Here is a 22829-nt window from a genome sequence, read left to right as displayed (position 1 = left end):
GGCAATTGGCAGCTGCTTCTGGTACTGCCTATGTACGAAACCGCTCTCGTAGTATAAAGCCATGGCTAACCCCGCGATGGGCGCCAATGCACCTCTTCGTAGACAGGTTCATCGAGGAAACCTCGGTAGCTCATCATCGTGAACTATGTTCGGACAATCTACCTGTTCGGCACTTAAACATTCTTCCTCTCGTCGTCTGTCCCGCTTTCTTGATGTGCTCCAGACATACGGAATTTATTCAGCGCGTTGGGGTCAGCGGGCTTGCTTTATGGTTTAGCCTGTTCCCAAACTTATTTCTATTTCTTGTACAGTGGGCAGTTTTCCCGTTATCTTCTCTTGACATTTCCTTGGTGGCGCCACTCTACGTGCCCTTGAAGCTGTATATCGTCTCGTATAGACCTCGGTCTCTCCAAGGATATTTTCCGCCAGCATCTCACCTGATCATGTGCGTTAGACCAGCATCGAAGCTTTCCAAAGTGTCCAGCTCGTTCAATCATCATGTCTATACGTGGACTTTTTGTCTTGTGCGTACTCTTCTCAGCGAAGTCACGGGCATGCACTACGCCCTGACTCTGTTGTGTCATGACCAGTTCCTTGAGGTCCATGTCCAAGGTATTACATGTTTGACGCATCTTCTCAAGAGATCTTCAATCTTTGAGTAGAACGCAATTGATGTCTTCCTCCCATAGGACTACGTACACGAGACAATCCTGTGAGAAACCTTCCTATCTGCAGGCCTTTTCGCCCTGTGTATTTGCTCTCCCAGACTCGTCACTCGACAAGGACACAATCTGTGGTGGTTAGTTCACGTCTGACCCCCGATTAGTCAGTTCATATTCATAGCCCGCCCCGGAGGAGGACACGCGTTCCTGAAGAGTCACATAGTCCGGAGGTAACGTCCATCGGAGCCCTTCAACCTTTTGTTTGCCTTCCTCCTTCTCGTGCGGGGGCCGTCTGTGCGTTTGTCCGAACGAGCGGTAATGTCTGCAGATGACGTGGTTATAGAACGTCACGTTGCGAACTTCTGCCCCTCTGGGGTTCATGTACGCTCCTCAAACCCTCAAAGATACATGATAACTACCTCTTTGCGGCGTCATATGTTTCCTTCGCATGAAGACTACAAATTAACTCGTAGGACCATCTCATGGACCGGCGCCATCCGCGCCCATGTGAGAGGTCTGTATAGACACTGCGCGTTCCAAACTTGGCAGTTGTGGTTGGAGGAAACGAATACTGTTTCTGTTGCCCTTGATAGAGCGAGTACAACGACTCGATAACGGTGGTGGATAGATCGTCGTACGACGACGATTGCGCATCTGCAAGCCCATGGTAGAAGTGTCCATGAACCAACCTTTAGTCTGAACCTAAAGAAGAGATACGTCGGCTCTGGCAGCCGGGGAGGGCCGCCACACATGAGGTGATGGCGGGCCGCCGGACCGATTCCAGGGCCTCGTCATCGGACCGAGCTGAACCGTATCTATCCCAAACGCTACTATAAAGATGGCTATGCTCGGGTTCAGAGTTCTGTCTCCCTTTCCTTCCTCACCGATATCTCCCAATCGAAATCATTGCAATGGCCGTCAACGGTACCAACGGTGTTCACCCTTCCCGTCCGCTAAAGGCCGGTATCTACGCACCCATCCCTACTTTCTTCCTCCCAGAGAGTGAAGACCTCGGTGTGTGGTGTTTCAGTCTCGTAGTCTTGATATGTTTGTTGAACTATTATCATCAGATGTCCCTTCATTCGAGAAACATATTTTGAAGCTTGCCGAGGCCGGAGTCGGGCCCCTCTTAGCTGGGTCGATGGGCGAGGCTCTGCATCTATCGCACGATGAGAGGTTGGTGCTCGTCAAGGCTGCCCGCAAGGTATTGGACGGTGCTGGGTTCACTGAGGTACCGATCATCGCCGGTACAGGGGCAGGGAGCACGAGAGAAACCATCCAGTTATGCCACGAAGCAGCAGCGGCCGGCGTGGACTATGCTATCGTCATTACCAGCGGGTACTACGCCGGTGCACTGGCAAATAACAAGAAGGCTCTCAAGGATTTCTTTGTTGAGGTATCTGAGAAGAGTCCTATACCCATCATGCTCTATAACTGTGAGTTTAATTACTTCACAGGGACGACGTGCGGTCATCTAACCTTCACGTTAATGTGCTTCCCTCCTTCCTCCCTTTCCCCAGACCCCGGAGCAAGTGGAGGCATTGACTTGGACTCCGACCTTATTACGGAGATCGCGACCGAATGCCCGAATACGTGTGGAGTGAAGCTCACGTATGTAGTCCTCATGCTGTTAATCGATGCTCCCGCGCGTTACACCGAGGTTGACTCTTCACTATTCCATAGGTGCGGCAATGTTGGAAAGCTCACACGTGTATGTGCTACGGTTTCGCAACCTTCATTCGCGTCTGCCCACCCACGCAAGAACTCGACCGCGCCTTTCTTGGTGCTTGGCGGTTTTATCGATTTCCTGGTCCCCTCCACGTTCGCGAATGGCCACGGGGCCATCACAGGACTGGCAAACCTCGCCCCAGTACGTTCTCAATCGGCGCACATCATATGAGCGCATGTCGACTCATTTCTGATTTGATTTCAGTACGCGATCGTGAAACTCTTCAACCTTTCGCTAGCAGCGGTCACAGATCCCTCTCAGCTTCCCGAGGCTCAAAGGTACCAGGGCGTCATCGCTCGCGCCGACTACACCATAGCGAAGTATTCCATCGCCGGTACGAAGTTCCTTCTGGAGAAGGTGTACGGTTATGGTGGTGTTCCCCGGAAGCCGCTCCCACCCACCGATCCCAAAGTGGCTGAGGCTCTCTGGAGTCATGCGGATGTAGAGGCGCTCATTCAGCTGGAGCGGGAAGCTGGCGGGAAGCTGGCACACTGATGGAAATCCATTCGTTGGCCGTCGTCTTTCGCTTCACGCTTTCATGATCTTCTAGAATGCTTTTATCTATCATCTATTGTGACTATACGCTGCACCCTGCCCGCCCCTGCCGCGCTCTTTTTTATGACCTTACAGAAGCTTCCGCTTTCCGCTTTACTGTGCCTAGTGAGCGGACACGAAAGCTCTACACAAGAGAAGATATGAAACTGGTCCTATTTTTGTCATTCAACGTGTACATCATCGTAGCTACATCCCCAGCTTTGAGGTCGATCAGACCTCGGGCATGATTAGAATAGTGCTTAGCCCTGGTCCGTGATGGGTCCGATGTATGACCGTACACACCTTTTCAACATGCGTGCCCTGTCGTAATTTGGTTGTTTAGTGATTTTTTTCTCTGTGCTCACGCGCTCGCATCCCACAAACCCTGTTGGCGTACGATTCACGAGGAAAGGTTAACACATACCAAGGCACACCCACTGCTCCGGATTGAGTGCGGGAAACGATTGCACATGAGCACGTATGCTCTAGCGCTCTATCGACGTACTTGGGGGCACTTGCAGGTAAGCATGATACTTTTCTAGATCGTTGCTCCGCTGAATCGACCATGTAGCGTAATCTAGTGATTCTGGGTACGTATGTAGTAGGAGGCAAGTCGCCGCTTTGGGCATCGTCACTTGATTCTATGATCCTGACGTACCTTGCAGATAAAGCATGGGTAGCGGTACCAGCTGACTTGAGCGACACTTCGACACCTCTGAGTGTTCCAGCGATTTAACGGCTCATATATTCGTTTCGCGAGTAGGGCAACTGAGTGTTTCGATGCAGCTCCGACGAGATTCAGACAAGGTGAACATTCCGTGTGGGGAAAAAGGGGTGATCGACAGAGGCCACGCCAATCGACCGGTCAAAATGCGGGGTAACAGAATTAGATCTGTAGCCGACGCGATGGTCACAAGCGCGTTCCCGAACTCTCATCAGAACTCAGGCCGGTCCATCCTCCCGCCTTCCTCTTATTCTTGGACCACAACGACAGTTGCTGGCGCATCGCTGTCGTAACAGCATTGCAGCCCTCTACCCATCGACACTATGTCGTCGCTTTCGGCGGTGAAATGGGATTGTCGTTTACTGTGGAGGTCGAAAATCGCGGTGTGCGCCACTTCTGTGCATGAGAAGGGTGAGCGTTGTCCTACAAAGAAATGATCATGGACTGATGTTGGGTGCGCAGGACCGTTGCTTTCTCGCTTCTTTCACTGCTCGCGACGAGCTTTCGACGAGGCTCAGCAGACTGCATCTACAGAGGCTGACTCCAGTGAGTTATGACTCGTCCGCTCGAATATCGAACGTCGGCCGACTCGCTTGAACCTTTGCGCAGGCGTCCCGTACTCCTCACTCGTCGTCGGGACCCCTCGAGAAATATATCCGAACGAACGTCGAGTATCCTTGACTCCTCAGAATGTCTCTCTGCTCCTTAAAAAGGGTTTCTCCAAGGTGTTGGTCGAGCACGATGCCGGAGCGCAGGCCCAATTCCTCAACGAAGACTACGAAAAAGCCGGCGCCACACTTGTGTCCAGAGAAGATGTTTTGAAGACATCAGATATATTGCTCAAGGTCCGGCCACCACTTCTGGGTAAAGAGGCAGAGTACGTCAGAGACGGGAGCACCTTGATTTCTTTCATATACCCCAGGCAGAACAAGGAAACCGTGGAGGCGCTGTCGCAAAGAGGTGTTAATGCATTGGCGATGGATATGATACCCCGGATCTCTAGAGCTCAGACGTTTGATGCTTTAAGGTATGCTCTTTCTTCGTATCACTCACTCAAGGTTGATGCTCAAAGAGGTGACATCGTAGTTCAATGGCCAACATTGCTGGGTACAAGGCCGTATTGGAAGCTTCTAATCACTTCGGTCGATATATGACTGGACAAGTTACTGCTGCTGGGTAATACCCCTTTCTCTCTCTACTTCCAAGTACTCTACTGATATATAACTTCTGGACTACAGGAAGGTTAGTCGAGCTTTTAACCCATAGTCATGGCTTTGGTTGATGTGGCGCTAACGCCACACGCCACATTAATAGATTCCTCCATGCAAAGTTCTTGTCATTGGTGCAGGAGTGGCAGGTAAGACTATTTTTACCAAATCCTCCGATGATGGCCATTCAACATATTATTTGCAGGCCTTAGCGCTATTGCTACAGCTCGACGTCTAGGTGCCATCGTTCGTGGTTTCGATACCCGGTCTGCCGCTCGTGAACAGGTTCAGTCACTTGGTGCTGAGTTTATCGAGGTCTCCATCAAGGAGGAAGGTGGCGCAGCAGGTGGCTACGCGAAGGAAATGTCTAAAGAGTTTCATGATGCAGAGATGGCACTCTTCATGGAGCAAGCTAAGGATGTAGACATCATCATCACTACGGTTCGTTCTATAACCTATCTAATCAGCATTCATGGCATCTGAGAATATCGGTCTACAGGCTTTAATCCCTGGTAAACCGGCTCCAAAGCTTATCACTAACGAAGTAAGTTACGCGGTTGATTCGCATTTGTCTGCGGATGCTTAACTTTGGTCTAGATGGTGGCGGCCATGAAGCATGGTTCGGTCATTGTCGATTTGGCAGCAGAGGCTGGTGGGAACTGCGAAGCAACAAGGCCGGGCGAACTTCACGTCCATCGAGGAGTGACCGTCATCGGTAGGTCTTGCGGCCTTAGTTCCCATTCGACTGAGCCTAATATTCACAATTACAGGCTATACTGACCTTCCTTCACGGCTACCAACTCAGTCCTCGACCCTCTACTCGAATAACATCACCAAGTTCCTGCTTTCCATGACACCTCCAAATACACCCTCTCGCTTCACTATTGACCTTTCCGACGAAGTCGTTCGCGGTGCCACAGTTCTCCTCCATGGATCACTCCTCGAGCCTGCACCACGCGCGCCAGCCGTCGCGTCTGTTCCCCCGCCCACGACATCCAAAGCCGACGAGAAGAAGACAGAGAGTCTCGCCCTCACGCCATGGCAGAAGGCTTCAAGGGAAGTTGCAACGGTGACGGCGGGTATGGGTGGAGTTGTGGCACTGGGAAAGCTTACTGGCCCGCTCTTCATGAGCAACTTCTTTACGTTCGGGCTGGCGGGTCTGATCGGGTATAGAGTTGTATGGGGCGTGGCACCTGCATTGCATTCACCTCTGTATGTCTGTCTTCATCCTTTGTGGGTTTTTGTTGGTCATACTAAACGGAGTGGGTTTTGATAGAATGTCCGTCACCAATGCCATCTCAGGTATGGTCGGAGTGGGAGGCCTGTTCGTGATGGGTGGAGGCTATTTCCCGCAGACTATTCCACAAGTTCTGGGTGCTCTATCGGTTCTGCTTGCTAGCGTCAACGTTTCAGGAGGGTTCGTGATCACAAAGCGCATGTTGGATATGTTCAAACGTCTGTGTCACTCCTCCGGTGCACACCATAATAAAGAACTAACTCCGTATCGCACAGGTCGAGGAGATCCACCAGAGTACGCGTGGCTGTATGGTGTTCCTGCTGTTGTCTTCACCGGTGCTTTCCTGCTTGCTGCCCAGACAGGGATGGCTGGCCTGGTGCAAGCGGGATATTTGACCAGCAGCATACTCTGCATAGGTATGTTTTTTCACCATGAAATCGAGACTTCGTATTCACCGCTCGGTCCCCATCAGGTTCCCTCTCTGGTCTTGCCTCTCAGGCCACAGCTCGTCAGGGCAATCTTCTCGGCATCTTAGGTGTTGGCTCAGGAATTCTTGCATCCTTGGCCGCCGTCGGCTTCCCGACCGAAGTTCTCATCCAGTTTGCTACTATAGCGGGAATTGGAGGTGCTTTCGGTGGGATTTTGGGGAGGAGGATCACGGCGACGGAGCTGCCGCAGATGGTCGCCGCCTTGCACAGTAGTGTGGGTTTGGCCGCGGTGTTGACGAGTATTGGTAGCGTATTGGCAGCTGGAGGGGACCACCTAACGACCTTGCATTTGGTCACAGCATATCTTGGGGTGCTCATCGGTGCGTTCTCCCCCCCGATATCTGCGCCCAAATACTAAGCTGGGAGGTGTTCAGGTGGTGTCACGTTCACGGGATCCATTGTGGCATTCATGAAGCTGGCTGGAAAGATGGCGTCCAAACCACTTGTGTTGCCCGCTCGTCACTTCGTCAATGGCTCCCTCCTGGCCGCCAACGCTGCCAGTTTGACAGGTTTCCTGATGATGGCTCCCTCTGCACCGCTGGTAGCTGCGGGATATCTGGGCGTAAACACGGTTCTTTCGTTCATCAAGGGATACACGCTCACAGCCGCCGTTGGAGGTGCAGATATGCGTGAGTATTTTATCGAAGGCGAAGGTCACAGTATCTGGACTGACCTCATATTACTATACAATAGCTGTGGTTATTACGGTGTTGAATGCGTATTCGGGTTTCGCATTAGTTGCGGAAGGTACGACCTCATCTTCTTGCATTTTTCTTGAGGTTCCCCGACTGACCGACTGAACACAGGCTTCATGCTTGACAATCCATTGCTAACGACGGTCGGCTCCCTCATCGGCGTCAGCGGTTCTATTTTGTCGTATATCATGGCAAGTCGCTAGTCCTAATGGTTAGCGTCTCATCGACTAACCAATGTCCCACTTCCAGTGTGTCGCAATGAATCGGTCACTTACAAACGTCCTGTTCGGAGGAGCAGCACCTGCCGCAGCGCCTTCGGATTATAAGATCGAGGGTAAGATTACCCAGACGAACGTGGACGAGGCGGCGGAAGCGCTGGCTGGTGCAGATAGTGTCATATTGGTACGCATTGTACTCTTGATGGCTCATCGTCCATCTAATGCTACCTGAGTCTGACGGGTTGGCCTGTAGGTGGTAGGCTATGGTATGGCCGTAGCGAAAGCACAATACGCCATCTCCGAAATAACGTCAATGTTGCGCGCAAAGGGAATCAACGTCCGGTTCGCTATTCACCCTGTCGCTGGTCGCATGCCCGGACAGTGTAACGTCCTGCTCGCGGAGGCTTCTGTTCCATACGACAGTAAGTCTATTTGCCCCCTCCCCATGTAATCTCCAAAAATGATCTCACTGTTTCTTCCTTGTGACGCCTGACATTTCCCATTACACCCAATTCAACAGTTGTCCTCGAAATGGACGAGATCAATGACGACTTCTCCGACACCGACGTGACGCTCGTTATCGGCGCGAACGATACCGTGAACCCTATCGCGCTCGAGCCCGGGAGCTCCATCGCCGGCATGCCAGTGCTTCATGCATGGAAGAGTAAGCAGGTGATCGTGATGAAGAGGGGCATGAGTAGTGGTTATGGTCAGTCTTTCTCTTTTCTACCCACGTCCGCCGTTCGATTCCCTCGAGAAGAAATGTGCTAATGTTCTTTCTTCGGACGTGTGTGTGCAGCGGACGTACCGAACCCGATGTTCTACATGCCGGGTACGAAGATGTTGTTTGGAGATGCTAAGGATACGTGTGAAGGTGCGTCTCGAGTCCACATTCTACTTCTACTGCTCCACCTCTGATTCGATCTCGCTGCGCATTCCTCTGAATAGCTCTGAAACGGAGCCTGGAGTCGAAAGTGGCGCCTTGATTATACATGTGTAAGAGGAAGGATGGGAGGATGGGAAGATGGAGATTCGAGTGGGGCTTTTGGAGCCCGAAGTCGCCATGTAAGAGTGGAGGGAGCCTCAAGGCGGACATTGATTCACTTGTGGCATGCTCGCGGGGCAGGCTGCTCATGTGGTAATAAAGCGATGTATTTCTCCGAATATTGAATTTGCTGTGTACTCACATATGTCCTTTGCTTGCAATACATTTCTTGCTGTACTCTTCATTCATCATCGATAAATAAATAATATCCAGCAATTCTATTCTCGCTGTGTCAGATTATGGCACCGTGGATCACAGTGTACACCACTGCTTATGGCGAATCGACAAAGGCATCAAACATGCCCTCTGGAGATACCAATCCGCATCAAGGAACAGTTGTGGGTTCCTTACCAGCCAATCTTTGATTCCGTGCAAGCAACATCCCGATCGACATGCATCATTGACGCCACCAACACCGATCCACCATCCACCATCATACATCAACGAGAACCTTCAGCGAGGAGCGCAAGCCCATCATCTAGAAAAATGTCACTGTTCATTTATTCTCCTTCCCTCCCAAATAAACCCATGGTAATAAACTGAGCACCCCATACTGTACGATATACTATTAAGCGTTCCCTTTGGACCTGGTTGAACCTTCTTCTGGACCAACGACCAGGAATAAGACACAGCATGACATGACATCACGAATAAATAAGACCTCCAGATAGAAAAAAAAAACAAAGACAAGTGGGGGAGTACAAATACCCAGATGGGTAAGAGATGAAGTAACAAGCTGGTCGTCCAGTGAGCGAGCGAATACAACCACAACGTCTTGTGCGTTACATACAGGACTATCTTGATAGTGATCAGCCCGGAAAGACAGAGGTGGCCTTCCTCAGACCTCTGGAAGCCCGGCATACTGGCTACGATTCGGCTGTAAGTCTTTGTTATACGTGTTGGTTGTGGTGTGAATCGTTGGCGACGATGGCGAAGGCGTTGTAGGGAACGTGCTGGGGTCCGAGGGATTCTGATACACCGATAAACGTTAGCGAGTTCGTGTGACCTTCCACCGTCCAACTACGGCACAATACCAAAAAAAACACGTACATAATACTTCCTGGGCGTCTCACTCATCCCTGGCAAGCTCTGATCCCACTGACCTGCCGCACTTCCAAACCCAGGCGAAGCCGTACTATCTATCCCAAACCCACCCCCTCCGCCGCCACCGCTCCCGTTCCCAGCCCCAGTATACATTGCCGATGGCGGCACCCTCGAATTTCTCCTCCTTATCAGGAAGAAAGCGATAAGTCCAGCTATGGCAGCGACGCCTACGACTCCACCTACGACTCCGCCTGCGATGGCACCGGCGTGTGATGAGGAACCGGACGAGGAAGAGGAACCGGTGTTGGCAGGTGAGCCTGAACCGGTTGAGGTGCTAGAGGCATCGGTCAGGGAGGCGGGGAATGTGGATTGGCCGGTTGTGGAGGGGTTGATGGTGGTTGCGCCTCCGGTAGCGGAGGATTCTGCGCCACCTGCATGGCGGGGAAAGAAGAGACACGGTGAGATTTTCACGAGTTGAGAAGGAGTCTATGATTTTTGCAGATGGGGATTCAGACATACCGATCGCTGCAAAGGCGGATGTGTTATCCCATGAGTCGAGGCCCTGTCGTGAGAAGGTCAACATCATACTTTTCACAGTCGACGATAGTGGAGGATATACGCACTGAGACGTTCAAGTAAGCCCAGTGAGGTACCCTTGTTCCGCTTGGAATTGTTAGGCCAGATGGAAGCCTGTTTGGGTGGCGCAATGTCAACAATGTACTTGATCATCACCAAAAACATCAGTCAGTCAGCTCACGTTCCCTCAGAGGCAATTGCAGTGCAGTTGTGGTTGTACTCCGAATATCTGTGTGTGTAATTGATGGAAGCATGAGCATTACGGGAAGGCATATAGCTGTCAGAGACATGTACGCACGAAAGCCAGACAGCCCCCTGACAAGCGTCGCATGCGCTGATCAAGGAGTAGACGACGGAGTTGCACATGCAGATATCGCCTGCTTGAGCTTGACTTGGCCCTGTGTAGAAGCTGCCCGGGGTGAGCGGTGGGAGACTGAATGCTGAATACCGAAGTCGCGGTGAGCCTCTGGACTGATAGCTCAAGCACTATGTCACTTACAACCACTGCTACAGACAGCTTCGAGGTAGACGGCCATCGTGCATGGCCCCTGGTTTAGCGAGTTAAACGTCTGCAAAGATTTCCACCAGATATTTGCCAGATGAGAAGATCAGATTAACCAACGCTGAACCCGAGGAAATGGAAAACTCATACGAACCCACTCGTACGACGCGTCGGTGCAGTTCGGTGCGCTCAGCTGAGCCACTGCCGTCGGGATTACCCTTAATAGGCCAACGAGGGCAAGGCAGACTGAAGAGAGCACTCTCACTTGGAACATGGTGGTGGAGCGGGAAGGGGGAAAACGGCCTGCCTTAGCGCCCTCGAGAAAGATCGAGGCGTGGTTTATAAGAGCAAGAAGGGTGTCGGCGGAAGGCAGACGGCGTCGGAGTGTGCATCATGCCTGTTCGAGAGCAGTGGCGACTCGCATGCCGGACGATGCTGTACACTGCCCTTGTCCTGCCCTGATCGTTTTTCAGCAAGGCGGATGATAGCCGAACATACACATCCATTTGTCAACTCTCGACGCCGTCCTCTGCACCTACTTACATGTATCTTTCTGGATTTATGATTTTCGAGTTTGTGTGTGGTCAAAATGGCAAGGAAGTGGTGCACAGACCAATATAAGTGATCCGGTGCATCGAAATACGAGGTCTGGTGGCATGGTTAGAAGCAAGAAGCCACCAACTGCTGCCAGAACGAACGAGAATAGATCACCTTCCCGCACTTTGGCGCCCAAACTAAGCGCCCACTGATGCTGGGGGCCACGTGTTTGGCGCCACATTATATGTGCTTTTGTGCACGTCTGCTCGCGTCCCGCGTCTCTGTTCCTCACTTGCACGAGCGGCGTGTCGGCTTGCGAGTACATTGTTCAACACAATTTACCAGATGACTTCGTCGTCGATACCGTTCACAAAACTCTCATCTCTTCCGTCATATAGCAAGACATCACCGTCACGGCTGCAAGCGCTCTACGCTGATATCTCCCGACAAAAGACTTCGAACCCGACCGCCTTCCAGTCTAATGTTTCTTGGTGGCGTGCTACTCTCGACGCCATAGTCTCCAATGGCTGGCAGTCTTCTACTCCAGATAAACTTGTCTTGAAAGCAGACCGGAGCTTGCCTGAGTCCTTGCGATACGAGGGCACGGGGAAACCGCTTTGTCTCGCTACCGTCGTCGTGAGTTCCTTATGGTCCTAGACCGGTCATCTCGTTTGAACACGACGCTCACCAACATATTAACTAGCAAAGGCTGAGCTATCAGAAAGCCGCACGCTGATTCCTCTATCCCAATTTCTCTCTTCACCCAAATCCATATACGACCCCGGTTGGCTCCCATACCGCATCGCCTCCTACCTCGTCGGCAAACCTCTCTGGTGGACACTCCAGCAACTCAATATTGTCGGATCCGACGAAGCGGGCCATGAGAGTGATACGCAAAGGTGGAAAAAGGTCACTGGCGAGTACGTGTTTGTTGATCTTGTTGAGCGAGCCGCGGAGAATGTGCTGGCGAAGCAGGATGGACGGACGGGCGTCAGTTTGGCGGAGAGTTTGTACAGCTTCGAGGGGTTCAAGGAGGAGTTCGGAAGTATGGCGTTACCGGGCGTCACGCTTTCGGATACAGACGTGAAGGTGTTAGTGAAATATCTGCAGAGGGATAAGAGGGTGCTCATCGCGGACAAAGAGGTATGCTTGCTCATATAGTTGTGCGACGTCTGACCATTTGACTAAAGTCACACTCATTTCTCCAGGTTGTCAAGTTCGTCGACCTGGGCGCCACTGCAGAGCCACCAGAAATTTCAGCCGTGGATCGAGGCGTGCTTGAGCTGAAGAATGCGGTGGCGAACCTAGACGCCCAAATCGCCAACATCCAGTCCAAGATTGACGGGTCCGTATCTTCATTTGACATCTACCTCTCTTCTTTTTACTGTCCACCATCACCCATCATTCCACTCTCTTATTGATGCCACACGATTCGGATCCGCCTTCCTATCATCCCCACATCCCCTTTCACCCTTCGTGCCTTTGCGATTTGCAACTGCCAAACTAACTGATGGATTGACGGCCGAACGTCCCCTTTTGTTTACATCTTTCCATGACAATATGACAGATGTACCGAAAAAGCAACAGCAGCGTTACGCCAGAAGCGGAAGGAGCTTGCGCTGAGCTATGTGCGGTCGAGGAAACAGCTCGAGGACGTGTTGAAGCGTCGCCTTGGGTCACTGGAGACGTTACAGTCAACACTTTTACGCGTCGAGGCCGCGGCAGGTGACATCGAGGTTCGTTCTCGTTCTCGTTTCAAGTTCACCTAACATCAGCCCGATGCCCGAGATTGAGTCGCGTTTGCTGATATATTACCTTGATTGACGCGTGAATTATCATCAGATAATGAAATCCTACGAAACCTCGGCCTCCACACTACGGTCTATCCTCGCCCACCCCTCCCTGCAACGCGACTCCGTCGATAACGCGCTCGACGCGCTTTCTGCAGCTACGGCTGACGCGCGTGAAGTCGATGACGCTATCAGGTTGGGCGGGGAGATGGCGGTTGCGGAGGCTGGTTACGAGGTTGGCGAGGAGGAGTTGGAGGCGGAGCTGAAGGCTTTAGTGGAGGAAGGGGAGAAGGAGAAGATGGAGAGGGTGGAGACAGAGAAGGTTATGGAGAAGCAGAGGGAGAGGGAGAAGGAAGTGGAGAAGGACAAGACTGTGGCGGATGAGGGGGAGAAGGTTCACGAGAAGGAGGTGCGGGTACCTGTGGCTGCTTAGAGTATGGGTTCTCGGTGCTAAGGCCTGACGATCGCAGTAGTACTAGATAGGTCAGTGCTAAGGGTGTCGACTTGATGACCTTTCCATTCTCTCTTCTGTGCATAGTAATTACCATTGTATAATACACACCATATTTTCTTTGACACTTTTCAGCCTAGGCCTGTTTTATATCCGTGTCCTTGCGCTCTCAAGCTAACTTAGATCGCGGGTCTGTGGCCCGCACTGCGCCACCCTCTCACGCCCTCAACGCGATCGAGATTTCGAAGAACGCTGTCGCGTCGAGAACGCGTCCATGCCAGTGCGCGCAACACGTTCCCCGCTCTGAATCATCTCCGCAAAGTCTCCACCACCGCTTTGCCAGCACCCACATCGTATCCTCTTACATATACCTTCAGTCCCAACAGCCGATACACACTCGAGCTTCTCAGAATGCCATTGATCGTCTTTGATCCCGAAAATGTTGGGCCCGGCCTGAATGAACTCTGCGAGGACCTCTCGAACCCTACCGCAGACTCCATTGCGATTTGGTGCGGCGTCACTGGCATCAACGAGTCCCGGGACTCTGTGCTCGCCGACCTTCCGGCACCCCAGACACTGAAGTTGTTCAACGGTCATGTAAGTCAGGATTCGATGTCGCTGCTGTTGTCGTCAGCTAAAGAACCTTTGGATATCTGAACCATGGTGGTGAAACGTGTCGATGTGGTGTAGATGGGTCACTTGCAGAGAAAGCCGAGGGACTATCAGACCAGAGTACATAGGTGTGTACGCCGCCCACTGCGCGTACGTTGCAGATTCGAAAAGAAAACTGTCGCTAATGGGCGGTGAACGCTTCTTCCAGCGAATTCTGCGCGAAATACCTTCCTCGGGCCACAGAAATATGGAGGAACGACTACAGGGCGTACAGCCCTTCTATGATGGCTATAAACACCTTCGTCTTCACGTATGTCCATCCACACTGATCATACACCCACACGAAGTCGATAATTTCTAGCCTATGACCATCACTCTAATCCGGCCATCCTCATCATCATACAGCCCCTATTTCGTCCGCTTCACCCGTACCCCATCAGGCGCAGGTATGACACCCCTCCTCGCTTCACGCATCGCCGACCTCGACCCCAGCACCGAATCCGACCTTGACGTCGACGCGATCGGCGAATTGGTCCAGTTCTTCTCTACTTTGATGGTGCTTCAAGGAATGCAGGATATCAACGCGGAGGATAAAGAGAAGGTGAAGACGAAGTGTAAGGCGTGGATGAGGAAGTATAGAGGTACTGGAAGGGTGGCAGAGAATGGAAGTGATAGGTGTTTGAAAATGTTGAATGCGCCTGGGTAAGTCGTTGATGTCTTCACGCACTCGTATAACCTTTGAGTCGTGGACTAATGGTCTCTCGCGGTTGGAACGGAATGGTGTGTAGAGGTGCAATCACCGGAGATTTTGCGAGAATGAAAGATTTGTTGAACGATATGGTCGACAAATGTGGCCTCGAGAGTTGTAACGTCCGGAAGAACGCAGGCGAAACAGGTAACCTTTCGCAATGCGCTAGGTTCGTTCTCTACGTTCTTCTTCATTTATGGCTCCATTACTGTTTATTGATTCATGGCTCCCCTAGATGCAAGACCACCGTATACGTAGGTCATTGTACTTGCCTTATTTTGTTTGGAGTCTCATCAGCGTTTTCCTTTGCAGTGCAGCGCAGCTCACCAAAAGCAACACTGGCCTACGCACAAGAAGCTTTGTATCCCGCCTAGCTTCTAACTCAATGCCGCTTGACGTCCACCATTCGCCTTCCCAGAATTCCACCATGTGAATCGTCCTGCTCTCGTCTCGTCCTGCTCAGTCATAACCAAATATCGCCAATTGTTGTATGTATTAATACGTTTACTAGCCAACATCTGTGCTATCTTGTTCTTGCTTCATCTTCCCTGTATACTATCTTGCCTCCATCCGCTATCGCAATTTTATATCGCTTTCTTGCTGTCTTCGTTTCCCATGTCCTCCTGCCTCAAAACTCCTCGACTTCATCGCCCTGCACCTCGACATATTGCGTTCTCATTACATTAAACAAGGGCACATCGCTTTATAACGATTGTCTTCCTCGATCTTTGAGTCTGATTTCCAGACTAATATTGCCTATGTGAGTGCTTCTTCCACGCGTGTCTATCATTGTAGGCACTCATTATATTTGTGCACGATAGGGGATGTACGTCGTACAGGTATCCCTTGCCCTCTGCCCATATTACGCCGATCAAGGGCCACTCTCGTCTAAAGTCGTCAGGCAAACACGCAACGTCCAGCCGCGTTTGGCTTCTTCCTGGGACTGACGCCACTAAAATATCGACATGAACGTGCTCCCGCATGCGAAAGCAGACTCTCAAACCACGACGATCTTCCTCCGCCCTTGAGCCTCTTTTAGACCCTTTCCCCGCCTTTGCATCTATACTAGCATCTTGGTTTCGAGACTATGCCTGTGCCACCCTTTGTGAGGAACCTCAGCGCTCCGATCGTCAAGGAATTCGAGCGCCTCGCGAAACAGAAGAGGTGGGATAGGCTGAAGGATAGCAAGGATGAGAAGCGGAGGGACAAGTATTGGGCCGAGAGGAGCAGGTTTATTAGGAAGGCGGTAGTGGATGACTTTACGCGGCTGTATGGAAAGGACAAGACGGACATGGAAGCATGGAGGAGGCTCCTTCGTGATCTTGGAGAGAAGAAATCGCCGCGCGATCCTAAGGATGGGCAGAAGGTATCTGCTCCGGGCGTCACTCTGGCGACTTCGCCCGCTCATCTGACTACTTCTACAGATAGCGCAATGTATCTACATCAATATTGTGCAGTTTATGGACGTCAGGGCAGCACAGACACGTCCTGCCGATGAGCGTCCTACACTCGAGGTCTTCAAAACAAGAAAGGCCTTGGCGGAATGGACCGTGGAGAACGATATGTTATTCCCTTTGAAAAAAGCCAAAGCCAATAAGTTTCTCAAGTCGCTTCTTATTCACCTCTCTCTTCCCCGGCCGCGGCACAACACTCCAACCCCCCCGAAAATCCCGAAAATCGAGCCGTTGAGAGGTCGTGATTGGGTATTTGTACATAAGTAAATGGGTCCGCTATTCGCACGAACTGTAAGTGTGTTCCAGGCTATGAACTTAAAGTGACTTTGTCTGACAAGACTCATAGAAATTCTGGCTCAGAAGTATCCGCCGATATAGTTTCTCTTTCACCCAAGCTCAGTTGTTCGTATGGACACTCAGTCCCAAAACACTACCTCCAGCGAGGATTAAGTCCCACCCCGCACCGATTCGCGCAGCACGAACGTCGTGTTTGTGGGTGGTGATGGACGCTTGTATCTCATGTTTGTATTTCCCTTGTAATCCAATGCATGATCGAACATGCTCCTTCCTTGCGCCTCCATGTCCAAATGGCCGGCATTGAATACACGCGTATATGCTTCTGTCCAGAATCCATAACACACATCATAAGTGCGCTAGATGACCCCCTTCCTCTCCCTCTTGCCGCCCTATTCGCTTTCCCCGCCGCCGCCCATAAACTCTGTTTAGTCTTTCAATCTATCTAGCTGGACCCATGTCAATGCTAGTCCGGCGTCGAGGGAAGCCCCTCCGTGACGAGTTCAGGCGCATCTCCAGATTAGAACAAAACCGCTGGCATAAAGCATCGTACAGGGAGGAACGGAGGCTGGAGGGCATCTTCGTGGGGACTGCAGCCGTCAAGGAGTTTGGCAGACGGTACGGTAGAGACCCGAAAAAGATCGAGGGGTGGCAGAGATTGTGTCGCGATCTTGGGTTCAGAAGGGTGCCCCACACGATCGAACAGTGCAACGCGGTGAGCACGCGATTCTCCAACGTACTCGAGTGCGCTACACGGCATCCCGTCTGACCTTGAACTTCTGGTTCGGTCTTGGTTTCGTATACACAGATGTTGGCCGAAAGAAATATTTACGTCAATATCGTTCAACTGATAGAAGCGCGGTGCGCCTTGAAGAGGAAGAGGAGGGTGATAATATTTAGAAGTCAACTGGATTTGGCCTGGTACAGCTGGCACATGAAGAAGTCGTTTCCTCTGTCAATCGCTCGCTCGAATCCATTCCTTTGGCATATTCTGGCACATAACATCAACCAACCTAAGAAGCCCGGACCAGGTGTCGTTAGACATGATTACTACTCACCACGGTCTGTATTATTTTCGCCCCGGGCAATTCTAGCGACGTGACTTACAAGGTTAACAGTGACCTCGATTCATCTCGGCTGCGATGGTCGATGGAACTGGCAGGTTATCGATCACGGTTCCTCGAACAACTGTAATCTGTAAAAAGTGTCTCTTTTTTCTGTTATCGTACCCTGGCCATGAGATACGGTCCCAATTATATTAGTGTCGATTCATGGCAAGGACTAGTAGTAGCGGGTGACCAATGTGACCCTGTCGCCTGCCTAACAATATGAAACCAGAGGCTGCAGTGGGTAGACCGCAAAAAAAAGTCAATCACAGAAGCAAATGGCATTTCCTACGCAGTACACCCAAATCGCTAGTCATTCTCAGCCCAGAAGATCTCGCATGTCCCTTCCCTCATGGTCCTCAACACGCAAGTCATGCAGCGCCAGCCACCGAAGGCCTCGCAGAAGCACCTTCCTATGGCGATCCCTCAAATCGTTCGTCCCTCGCGGATTCAAAAACCGCACAATTCGAAGCGAAGGGGTTGGTGGAGTCATAACCTGTCTCAACACCATAAACACTTCTTCGTATACGGCATCACTGTTCTGTGACATCTCACAGAGCAGACCAAGGTGCGTCATCTGTGGAGGAATGCGCAGGCCTTCGAGTCTTGTCCAATTCGAACAGATTATAATGAGGTGGACGAGTCGAGGGTAGTACTCGGACGAGAATGATGACAGGGGGCTGTAAACGTTGGACATCGAGGAGTATCTAATATACAACGTAGTCAGGTTCGCGCCGAGAGTCGCCATGAATGGTGCCCTGGAAGGATGCCAGTCCCTGGCGAGCTCGGCTATGAAATAGAACTGTTGCAAGGCTGGGAATGTTATGGTATTGTCCGGACTGGGGACGAGTTCCGGAAGTTGGGAGAAGGTGATGAGGGAGGTGAGGTGACGCGCTGAACCGATTGGAGCCCGGGTATCCATCATGACAGGAAAATCGCCATGAACAGTACGAAGAGCGGGCGTCTTGCTTAGTATCTCGGCGGTCAGATGAGCGTAGTCGTATCCCACCTCAAAGCGGAAGCTAGTGCCCCAAGAGAGCATTTGTAAGGTCGAACCACATCTCTCGAAAAGGGAGACTGCTATGGAGTACGGCGCAGTGTAGTATTCACCACGACTGGGGGGATGAGCCAACACAAAGATGGACAGGTTGGTAAGAAGTGAAAAGATTTCGTCGATGACCTTGACTGTCATCTCTCCGAGGGACACATTGTGTGGTGAGTCGCGCAATCGGAAGTCGAGACGGCGTGTCCACCAACCAAGGGGGTGAGAGTGATGATTATCATCACCAACAACAATGTCGTTTTGCGATCGGCGCAACGTTTCCAGAAGTGTCGCGAACATACGCTCCCTGCCTACGAAGATAGACTGGTACAACAGCGGCATTCCGAGGGTGTACCACTGCTTGCACACCCGAACGACGTATCGTTTCGTGATTAGAGAGTCACGTATGTCTTCTTGTTCGTCACGGATGCCAGGCTTCGTGATGCGATTTCGCCATCGACGTGGTTCAGAGCAGTCGAAGGGATCCTCGATGTCGGGATCAAGTGAACCAGGAACCAGTGTAGCCATTTCTAGAATGCGCTGCCATATCTCTGGAGGGACATGGGGCAGCACACCAGGCTTTCGGTTCCAGGATGCAGACATGGTTGAAGAGGTATGTAGATAAGACCGAGGGCGTCTAGTCGCCCTGCCACTGTGATCAAAACATGGTTGGTCGTGCGATCTCGACAGCTTGGAATAGGGCCTACTCACTTTGTATCTGTGATCAACTCTTGAGTAGAACTGTCCGCTAGCTATCAGGCTAAAGGCGCGATTGCAATGACTATGCGGCGAGCTGCGATGTGGTGGTTGCGATCAAAAGATGTGCCGCCCCGGGCCGAAGAGACCCGGTTACAGTCGTCCCTTTGTCCTCCCGTTCCGGGTAAGCCCGGACCTCTCCGACGTCATCCATCATGCGCGAGAAAAGGGCATACTGTTGGATCACCGACTGGCATTCACGAACGTCGTTGACGAGAACAATTTGCTGAAAGTGTTGTTCTGGTCAAACATAATCCACATTCAAGGTTCCCCTTGTTTCATGTTAGAACCGATGCCTCCTAACACATCACTTCGACTACGGTCACGGTAAACCCAGATGCAAAAAGGCTGAATTCTCCAGTATACACGAAGCTTGGTTTTGCGACAAGTAGATAAAGAGAAAGAAAACGGAACAAGGACGCAAACGCAAACACAAACACAACCGAAAGCGAGCTACAACCGTGTCCATTACGATTGTCACCACCACATCTTACCATCCGCACCGCGACCCATCAACCTCGACGCCCACCACTGCCACCCAAAGCGCAGTCTATGTCAAAGCAGACAGAACCAACAACGACAACGAATTGCCGTATGGAGGAGAACGTCTAGTAGACACGCTTGAATGGCGGGACAGGCTTGCACTCGGCCTCATCGAGCGTGTGGGCGATGACACCGCGGTATTTGATCTCAACCTCAGGAGATTCGACGTCGTGTTGCCAAGTGAGAGTGTGCTTCATCCAGTTCTCGTCATCGCGCTATCGAGGAAGCCCAGATGTCAATCACGGATGAGACACAAATATAATGCGCAAGCGGACGAACCTCTGAGTAGTCCTCACGGGCGTGAGCGCCACGCGACTCTTTACGAGCGGCAGCAGCGGTGATGGTCTGGACGGCATTTTGGAGAATGTTGCGGAGTTCAAGGGTCTCCACGAGGTCGCTGATGGGTGTCAAACCCTGTTAACCACTGCATCCATGTGGATACATAACAGAATAAGACTCACGAGTTCCAAATCATACTCCTGTCCTTGATCCCGACCTTCTCGTAAGACTTGTAAATGTCCTTCAGTTTGACGACGCCCTCATCGAGCGTCTGCTGCGTCCTGAACACAGCAGCATCGGTCTGCATGGCCTTCTGCATGGCCAACCGAATCTTTGCCGTGGGTTCAGGTCCATCGGAGTTCCTGATTTTGTCCAGGTTCTCGACACTGTGGAGACCGGCTTCTTCTGGGATCTTCTTGTGTGGCTTGCCAGGTGTGAGGGTCTCCTTGATGTGGTGCGCGCAGGCACGGCCGAATACGACAATGTCGAGTAGAGAGTTGGCGCCGAGACGGTTGGCTCCGTGGACAGACACACAGGCGGCCTCGCCGGCAGCGTAAAGACCAGGGACGACCTTGTCCTTGCCATCCTGCAGATCAAGGTCATTAAAATATGCTGGCCGACGAGTGTGACATGAATAAACGTACTGCGTCTTGAGTGATGACCTCGCCGGTGTATTTGGTGGGAATGCCACCCACTGCCGCAATTGTCAGCAAAGAGCGCAAGCTAAGATATATCGCCACTCACTGTTGTAATGCACGGTGGGCAAGACAGGGATGGGCTCCTTGGTAACGTCGACACCGGAGAAGATAGCAGCAGTCTCAGAAATACCAGGCAATCTCTCGTGAAGGACCTCAGGCGGCAAGTGGCTGAGTTGGAGGTAAATGTGGTCCTTGTCGGGACCAACACCACGACCCTCACGGATTTCGATGGTCATGGATCGCGATACGACATCGCGGGAGGCCAAGTCCTTCGCAGTGGGAGCGTAACGCTCCATGAACCGCTCTCCCTCAGAGTTAAGAAGGTATCCTCCCTCTCCTCGAGAGCCTAAACCATACTATCAGCCATCAAATGCATCACAAAAGAGAAAGAATAACGGACCTTCGGTGATCAAACATCCAGCGCCGTAGATACCAGTCGGGTGGAACTGGACGAACTCCAAGTCCTGCAAAGGAAGACCTGCACGTGCGACCATGGCATTCCCATCTCCCGAGCAAGTGTGCGCACTAGTACAACTGAAGTACGCTCGCCCATATCCTCCAGTAGCCAATACAGTCTTGTGAGCACGGAATCGGTGGAGGGTACCGTCCTCCATGTTCAAAGCAATAACACCGACGCACTCGCCATCCTCCATGATAAGATCAAGGGCAAAGTACTCGATGAAGAAGTTGGTGTTGTGGCGCAGTGATTGGCCGTAGAGGGTGTGTAGAAGGGCATGTCCGGTACGGTCGGCAGCGGCGGCACAACGATAGGCCTGTCCACCCTTGCCGAACTTGAGAGATTGACCACCGAAGGCACGTTGGTAAATCTTGCCCTCGTCGGTTCGAGAGAATGGCACACCGAAATGCTCGAGCTAGAAGGGTACGGGTTTAGAGAATCACAGGCTAAAGGTGTGTTTTCTGCGCACCTCAATAACTGTCCGTGGAGCCTCTCGAGTCATGTAATGGATGGCATCCTGGTCACCGAGCCAGTCGGAACCTTTGACCTGTCGAAACGAGTGAGCAAACGACAAGGACATAGAATGGTTGAATGTAACTCACGGTATCGTACATATGCCACCGCCAGTCGTCCTCAGTCATGTTCTATTTGGCCAACATCAGTGTCATACTCTCCAGGAATCGCATTCCGAGCACTTACACCAAGTGCAGCATTGATACCACCCTAGAGGGGTTCGTCAGTACTCGTACTTCAAAACCACACATAGTTCACGTACCTGTGCAGCGACAGTATGACTTCTCGTCGGGAATAGTTTCGTGATGCATGCAGTGTTGAAGCCAGCCTCCGCGAGACCGAAAGCAGCTCTCAGACCGGCGCCACCAGCACCGCTGTATGTTATTCCGTTAGCGCGCAGCTGGCCACTTTCGAACCGGATAGGGCACGTACACAACAATAGCATCATACTCATGCTCAATCAGAGGGTACTTTCCTGACGACCAAGACTAATACCCGAAACAACGAAAGCTTCAGCGTCATTGCAAACGCTCTGAACTGAAAGCCATGTCAAGACGGACCTTGACCTCCTCCGCTTTAACAGGGTTGGTCGCGACGACCCTCCGAGCGACAGCAGAGTTATGAAACGCACGCGAGCGCTGTACGCTCTTCGACACGGTTTTTCTGAGCATACCGCTGGCAACGACGGCGGGCGACGTGAGGAGTGATGAGGAGAAGGGATGTTGAGCGAAAGTGCAAAGGCGGGGCCGGCAACGAGCACGAGCTCAAGTACGGGGACAAGCACGGCCGATTGACCCGCGGCAACCGGCCAATCATGCGCCTGTGATTTCTTCCTCCGATGCGCTCCGGCTCGAGCCGTCTTCTTTCTCTTCCTGCTTCGTCCTACC

The 22829-nt window shown here is 51.8% G+C and overlaps 8 protein-coding genes across 8 annotated transcripts; 5 read left to right on the top strand and 3 right to left on the bottom strand.

Moving 5' to 3' along the window:
* The first annotated feature begins 1533 nt into the window (after positions 1-1533).
* STEHIDRAFT_119341 (dihydrodipicolinate synthetase) lies at positions 1534-3246 on the top strand. The gene is made up of 5 exons (XM_007301225.1): positions 1534-1676; positions 1733-2098; positions 2183-2273; positions 2346-2532; positions 2596-3246. The coding sequence occupies exons 1-5, from the start codon at positions 1574-1576 to the stop codon at positions 2884-2886; spliced, it is 1038 nt and encodes a 345-aa protein (XP_007301287.1). The 5' UTR covers positions 1534-1573; the 3' UTR covers positions 2887-3246.
* Positions 3247-3889: 643 nt separating this feature from the next.
* Positions 3890-8754, top strand: STEHIDRAFT_119340 (PNTB-domain-containing protein). The gene is made up of 21 exons (XM_007301224.1): positions 3890-4060; positions 4112-4195; positions 4259-4676; positions 4736-4825; positions 4888-4891; positions 4964-5006; positions 5063-5298; positions 5357-5401; positions 5455-5572; positions 5628-6069; positions 6134-6312; positions 6370-6510; positions 6567-6902; positions 6957-7211; positions 7276-7329; positions 7389-7468; positions 7527-7679; positions 7749-7917; positions 8016-8204; positions 8295-8369; positions 8444-8754. The coding sequence occupies exons 1-21, from the start codon at positions 3973-3975 to the stop codon at positions 8479-8481; spliced, it is 3237 nt and encodes a 1078-aa protein (XP_007301286.1). The 5' UTR covers positions 3890-3972; the 3' UTR covers positions 8482-8754.
* Positions 8755-9064: 310 nt separating this feature from the next.
* Positions 9065-11186, bottom strand: STEHIDRAFT_119338 (uncharacterized protein). Its single transcript, XM_007301223.1, has 8 exons — positions 10817-11186; positions 10660-10729; positions 10459-10600; positions 10342-10389; positions 10208-10274; positions 10104-10146; positions 9591-10015; positions 9065-9510 (listed from the first exon to the last, which is right to left on the bottom strand). The coding sequence occupies exons 1-8, from the start codon at positions 10934-10936 to the stop codon at positions 9379-9381; spliced, it is 1047 nt and encodes a 348-aa protein (XP_007301285.1). The 5' UTR covers positions 10937-11186; the 3' UTR covers positions 9065-9378.
* A 325-nt stretch (positions 11187-11511) lies between these two features.
* Positions 11512-13541, top strand: STEHIDRAFT_119337 (uncharacterized protein). The gene is made up of 5 exons (XM_007301222.1): positions 11512-11835; positions 11908-12342; positions 12408-12544; positions 12767-12935; positions 13042-13541. Exons 1-5 carry the CDS (start codon positions 11545-11547, stop codon positions 13420-13422), a joined length of 1413 nt encoding a protein of 470 aa, XP_007301284.1. The 5' UTR covers positions 11512-11544; the 3' UTR covers positions 13423-13541.
* A 254-nt stretch (positions 13542-13795) lies between these two features.
* Positions 13796-15394, top strand: STEHIDRAFT_166524 (uncharacterized protein). Its single transcript, XM_007301221.1, has 7 exons — positions 13796-14037; positions 14131-14180; positions 14261-14362; positions 14458-14754; positions 14841-14969; positions 15036-15054; positions 15113-15394. Exons 1-7 carry the CDS (start codon positions 13852-13854, stop codon positions 15179-15181), a joined length of 852 nt encoding a protein of 283 aa, XP_007301283.1. The 5' UTR covers positions 13796-13851; the 3' UTR covers positions 15182-15394.
* A 493-nt stretch (positions 15395-15887) lies between these two features.
* On the top strand, positions 15888-16521 carry STEHIDRAFT_154145 (uncharacterized protein; the record flags this gene model as incomplete). The annotated part of the gene is made up of 2 exons (XM_007301220.1): positions 15888-16166; positions 16225-16521. 2 exons carry the CDS (start codon positions 15888-15890, stop codon positions 16519-16521), a joined length of 576 nt encoding a protein of 191 aa, XP_007301282.1.
* A 1244-nt stretch (positions 16522-17765) lies between these two features.
* STEHIDRAFT_119335 (uncharacterized protein) lies at positions 17766-19518 on the bottom strand. Its single transcript, XM_007301219.1, has 2 exons — positions 19408-19518; positions 17766-19348 (listed from the first exon to the last, which is right to left on the bottom strand). Exon 2 carries the CDS (start codon positions 19297-19299, stop codon positions 17974-17976), a length of 1326 nt encoding a protein of 441 aa, XP_007301281.1. The 5' UTR covers positions 19300-19348; positions 19408-19518; the 3' UTR covers positions 17766-17973.
* Positions 19519-19731: 213 nt separating this feature from the next.
* On the bottom strand, positions 19732-22675 carry STEHIDRAFT_93217 (succinate dehydrogenase). The gene is made up of 12 exons (XM_007301218.1): positions 22503-22675; positions 22375-22430; positions 22205-22316; positions 22129-22152; positions 22032-22073; positions 21899-21976; positions 21373-21844; positions 21019-21318; positions 20919-20968; positions 20457-20860; positions 20275-20392; positions 19732-20210 (listed from the first exon to the last, which is right to left on the bottom strand). The coding sequence occupies exons 1-12, from the start codon at positions 22611-22613 to the stop codon at positions 20061-20063; spliced, it is 1917 nt and encodes a 638-aa protein (XP_007301280.1). The 5' UTR covers positions 22614-22675; the 3' UTR covers positions 19732-20060.
* Between the last annotated feature and the right edge of the window lie 154 nt (positions 22676-22829).

The sequence above is a fragment of the Stereum hirsutum genome (genome assembly GCF_000264905.1).
Source record: "Stereum hirsutum FP-91666 SS1 unplaced genomic scaffold STEHIscaffold_3, whole genome shotgun sequence".
NCBI lineage: Eukaryota > Fungi > Basidiomycota > Agaricomycetes > Russulales > Stereaceae > Stereum > Stereum hirsutum.
Note: the sequence above shows the minus strand (reverse complement) of the source record. Positions and strands in the feature narration are given on the sequence as shown.

What these genes read in the sequence shown, in the direction of transcription:
- STEHIDRAFT_119341 (XM_007301225.1), top strand. Translation starts at nt 1,574, where the DNA reads ATGGCCGTCAACGGTACCAACGGTGTTCACCCTTCCCGTCCGCTAAAG. An exon ending in CCCAGAGAGTGAAGACCTCG is followed by an intron (nt 1,677 to 1,732) that starts GTGTGTGGTGTT and finishes TATTATCATCAG; the next exon opens with ATGTCCCTTCATTCGAGAAA. An exon ending in ACGTGTGGAGTGAAGCTCAC is followed by an intron (nt 2,274 to 2,345) that starts GTATGTAGTCCT and finishes ACTATTCCATAG; the next exon opens with GTGCGGCAATGTTGGAAAGC.
- STEHIDRAFT_119340 (XM_007301224.1), top strand. Translation starts at nt 3,973, where the DNA reads ATGTCGTCGCTTTCGGCGGTGAAATGGGATTGTCGTTTACTGTGGAGG. An exon ending in ATCTACAGAGGCTGACTCCA is followed by an intron (nt 4,196 to 4,258) that starts GTGAGTTATGAC and finishes ACCTTTGCGCAG; the next exon opens with GCGTCCCGTACTCCTCACTC. An exon ending in CATGTTGGATATGTTCAAAC is followed by an intron (nt 6,313 to 6,369) that starts GTCTGTGTCACT and finishes CGTATCGCACAG; the next exon opens with GTCGAGGAGATCCACCAGAG.
- STEHIDRAFT_119337 (XM_007301222.1), top strand. Translation starts at nt 11,545, where the DNA reads ATGACTTCGTCGTCGATACCGTTCACAAAACTCTCATCTCTTCCGTCA. An exon ending in ATCCAGTCCAAGATTGACGG is followed by an intron (nt 12,545 to 12,766) that starts GTCCGTATCTTC and finishes ACAATATGACAG; the next exon opens with ATGTACCGAAAAAGCAACAG. An exon ending in CCGCGGCAGGTGACATCGAG is followed by an intron (nt 12,936 to 13,041) that starts GTTCGTTCTCGT and finishes AATTATCATCAG; the next exon opens with ATAATGAAATCCTACGAAAC.
- STEHIDRAFT_119338 (XM_007301223.1), bottom strand. Translation starts at nt 10,936, where the DNA reads ATGTTCCAAGTGAGAGTGCTCTCTTCAGTCTGCCTTGCCCTCGTTGGC. An exon ending in CCGACGCGTCGTACGAGTGG is followed by an intron (nt 10,730 to 10,816) that starts GTTCGTATGAGT and finishes AAATCTTTGCAG; the next exon opens with ACGTTTAACTCGCTAAACCA. An exon ending in ATCCGCCTTTGCAGCGATCG is followed by an intron (nt 10,016 to 10,103) that starts GTATGTCTGAAT and finishes CCCGCCATGCAG; the next exon opens with GTGGCGCAGAATCCTCCGCT.
- STEHIDRAFT_119335 (XM_007301219.1), bottom strand. Translation starts at nt 19,299, where the DNA reads ATGTCTGCATCCTGGAACCGAAAGCCTGGTGTGCTGCCCCATGTCCCT.
- STEHIDRAFT_166524 (XM_007301221.1), top strand. Translation starts at nt 13,852, where the DNA reads ATGCCATTGATCGTCTTTGATCCCGAAAATGTTGGGCCCGGCCTGAAT. An exon ending in TGAAGTTGTTCAACGGTCAT is followed by an intron (nt 14,038 to 14,130) that starts GTAAGTCAGGAT and finishes GATGTGGTGTAG; the next exon opens with ATGGGTCACTTGCAGAGAAA. An exon ending in TATCAGACCAGAGTACATAG is followed by an intron (nt 14,181 to 14,260) that starts GTGTGTACGCCG and finishes CGCTTCTTCCAG; the next exon opens with CGAATTCTGCGCGAAATACC.
- STEHIDRAFT_93217 (XM_007301218.1), bottom strand. Translation starts at nt 22,613, where the DNA reads ATGCTCAGAAAAACCGTGTCGAAGAGCGTACAGCGCTCGCGTGCGTTT. An exon ending in GTCATACTGTCGCTGCACAG is followed by an intron (nt 22,153 to 22,204) that starts GTACGTGAACTA and finishes GAACCCCTCTAG; the next exon opens with GGTGGTATCAATGCTGCACT. An exon ending in CTCCACGGACAGTTATTGAG is followed by an intron (nt 21,845 to 21,898) that starts GTGCGCAGAAAA and finishes GTACCCTTCTAG; the next exon opens with CTCGAGCATTTCGGTGTGCC.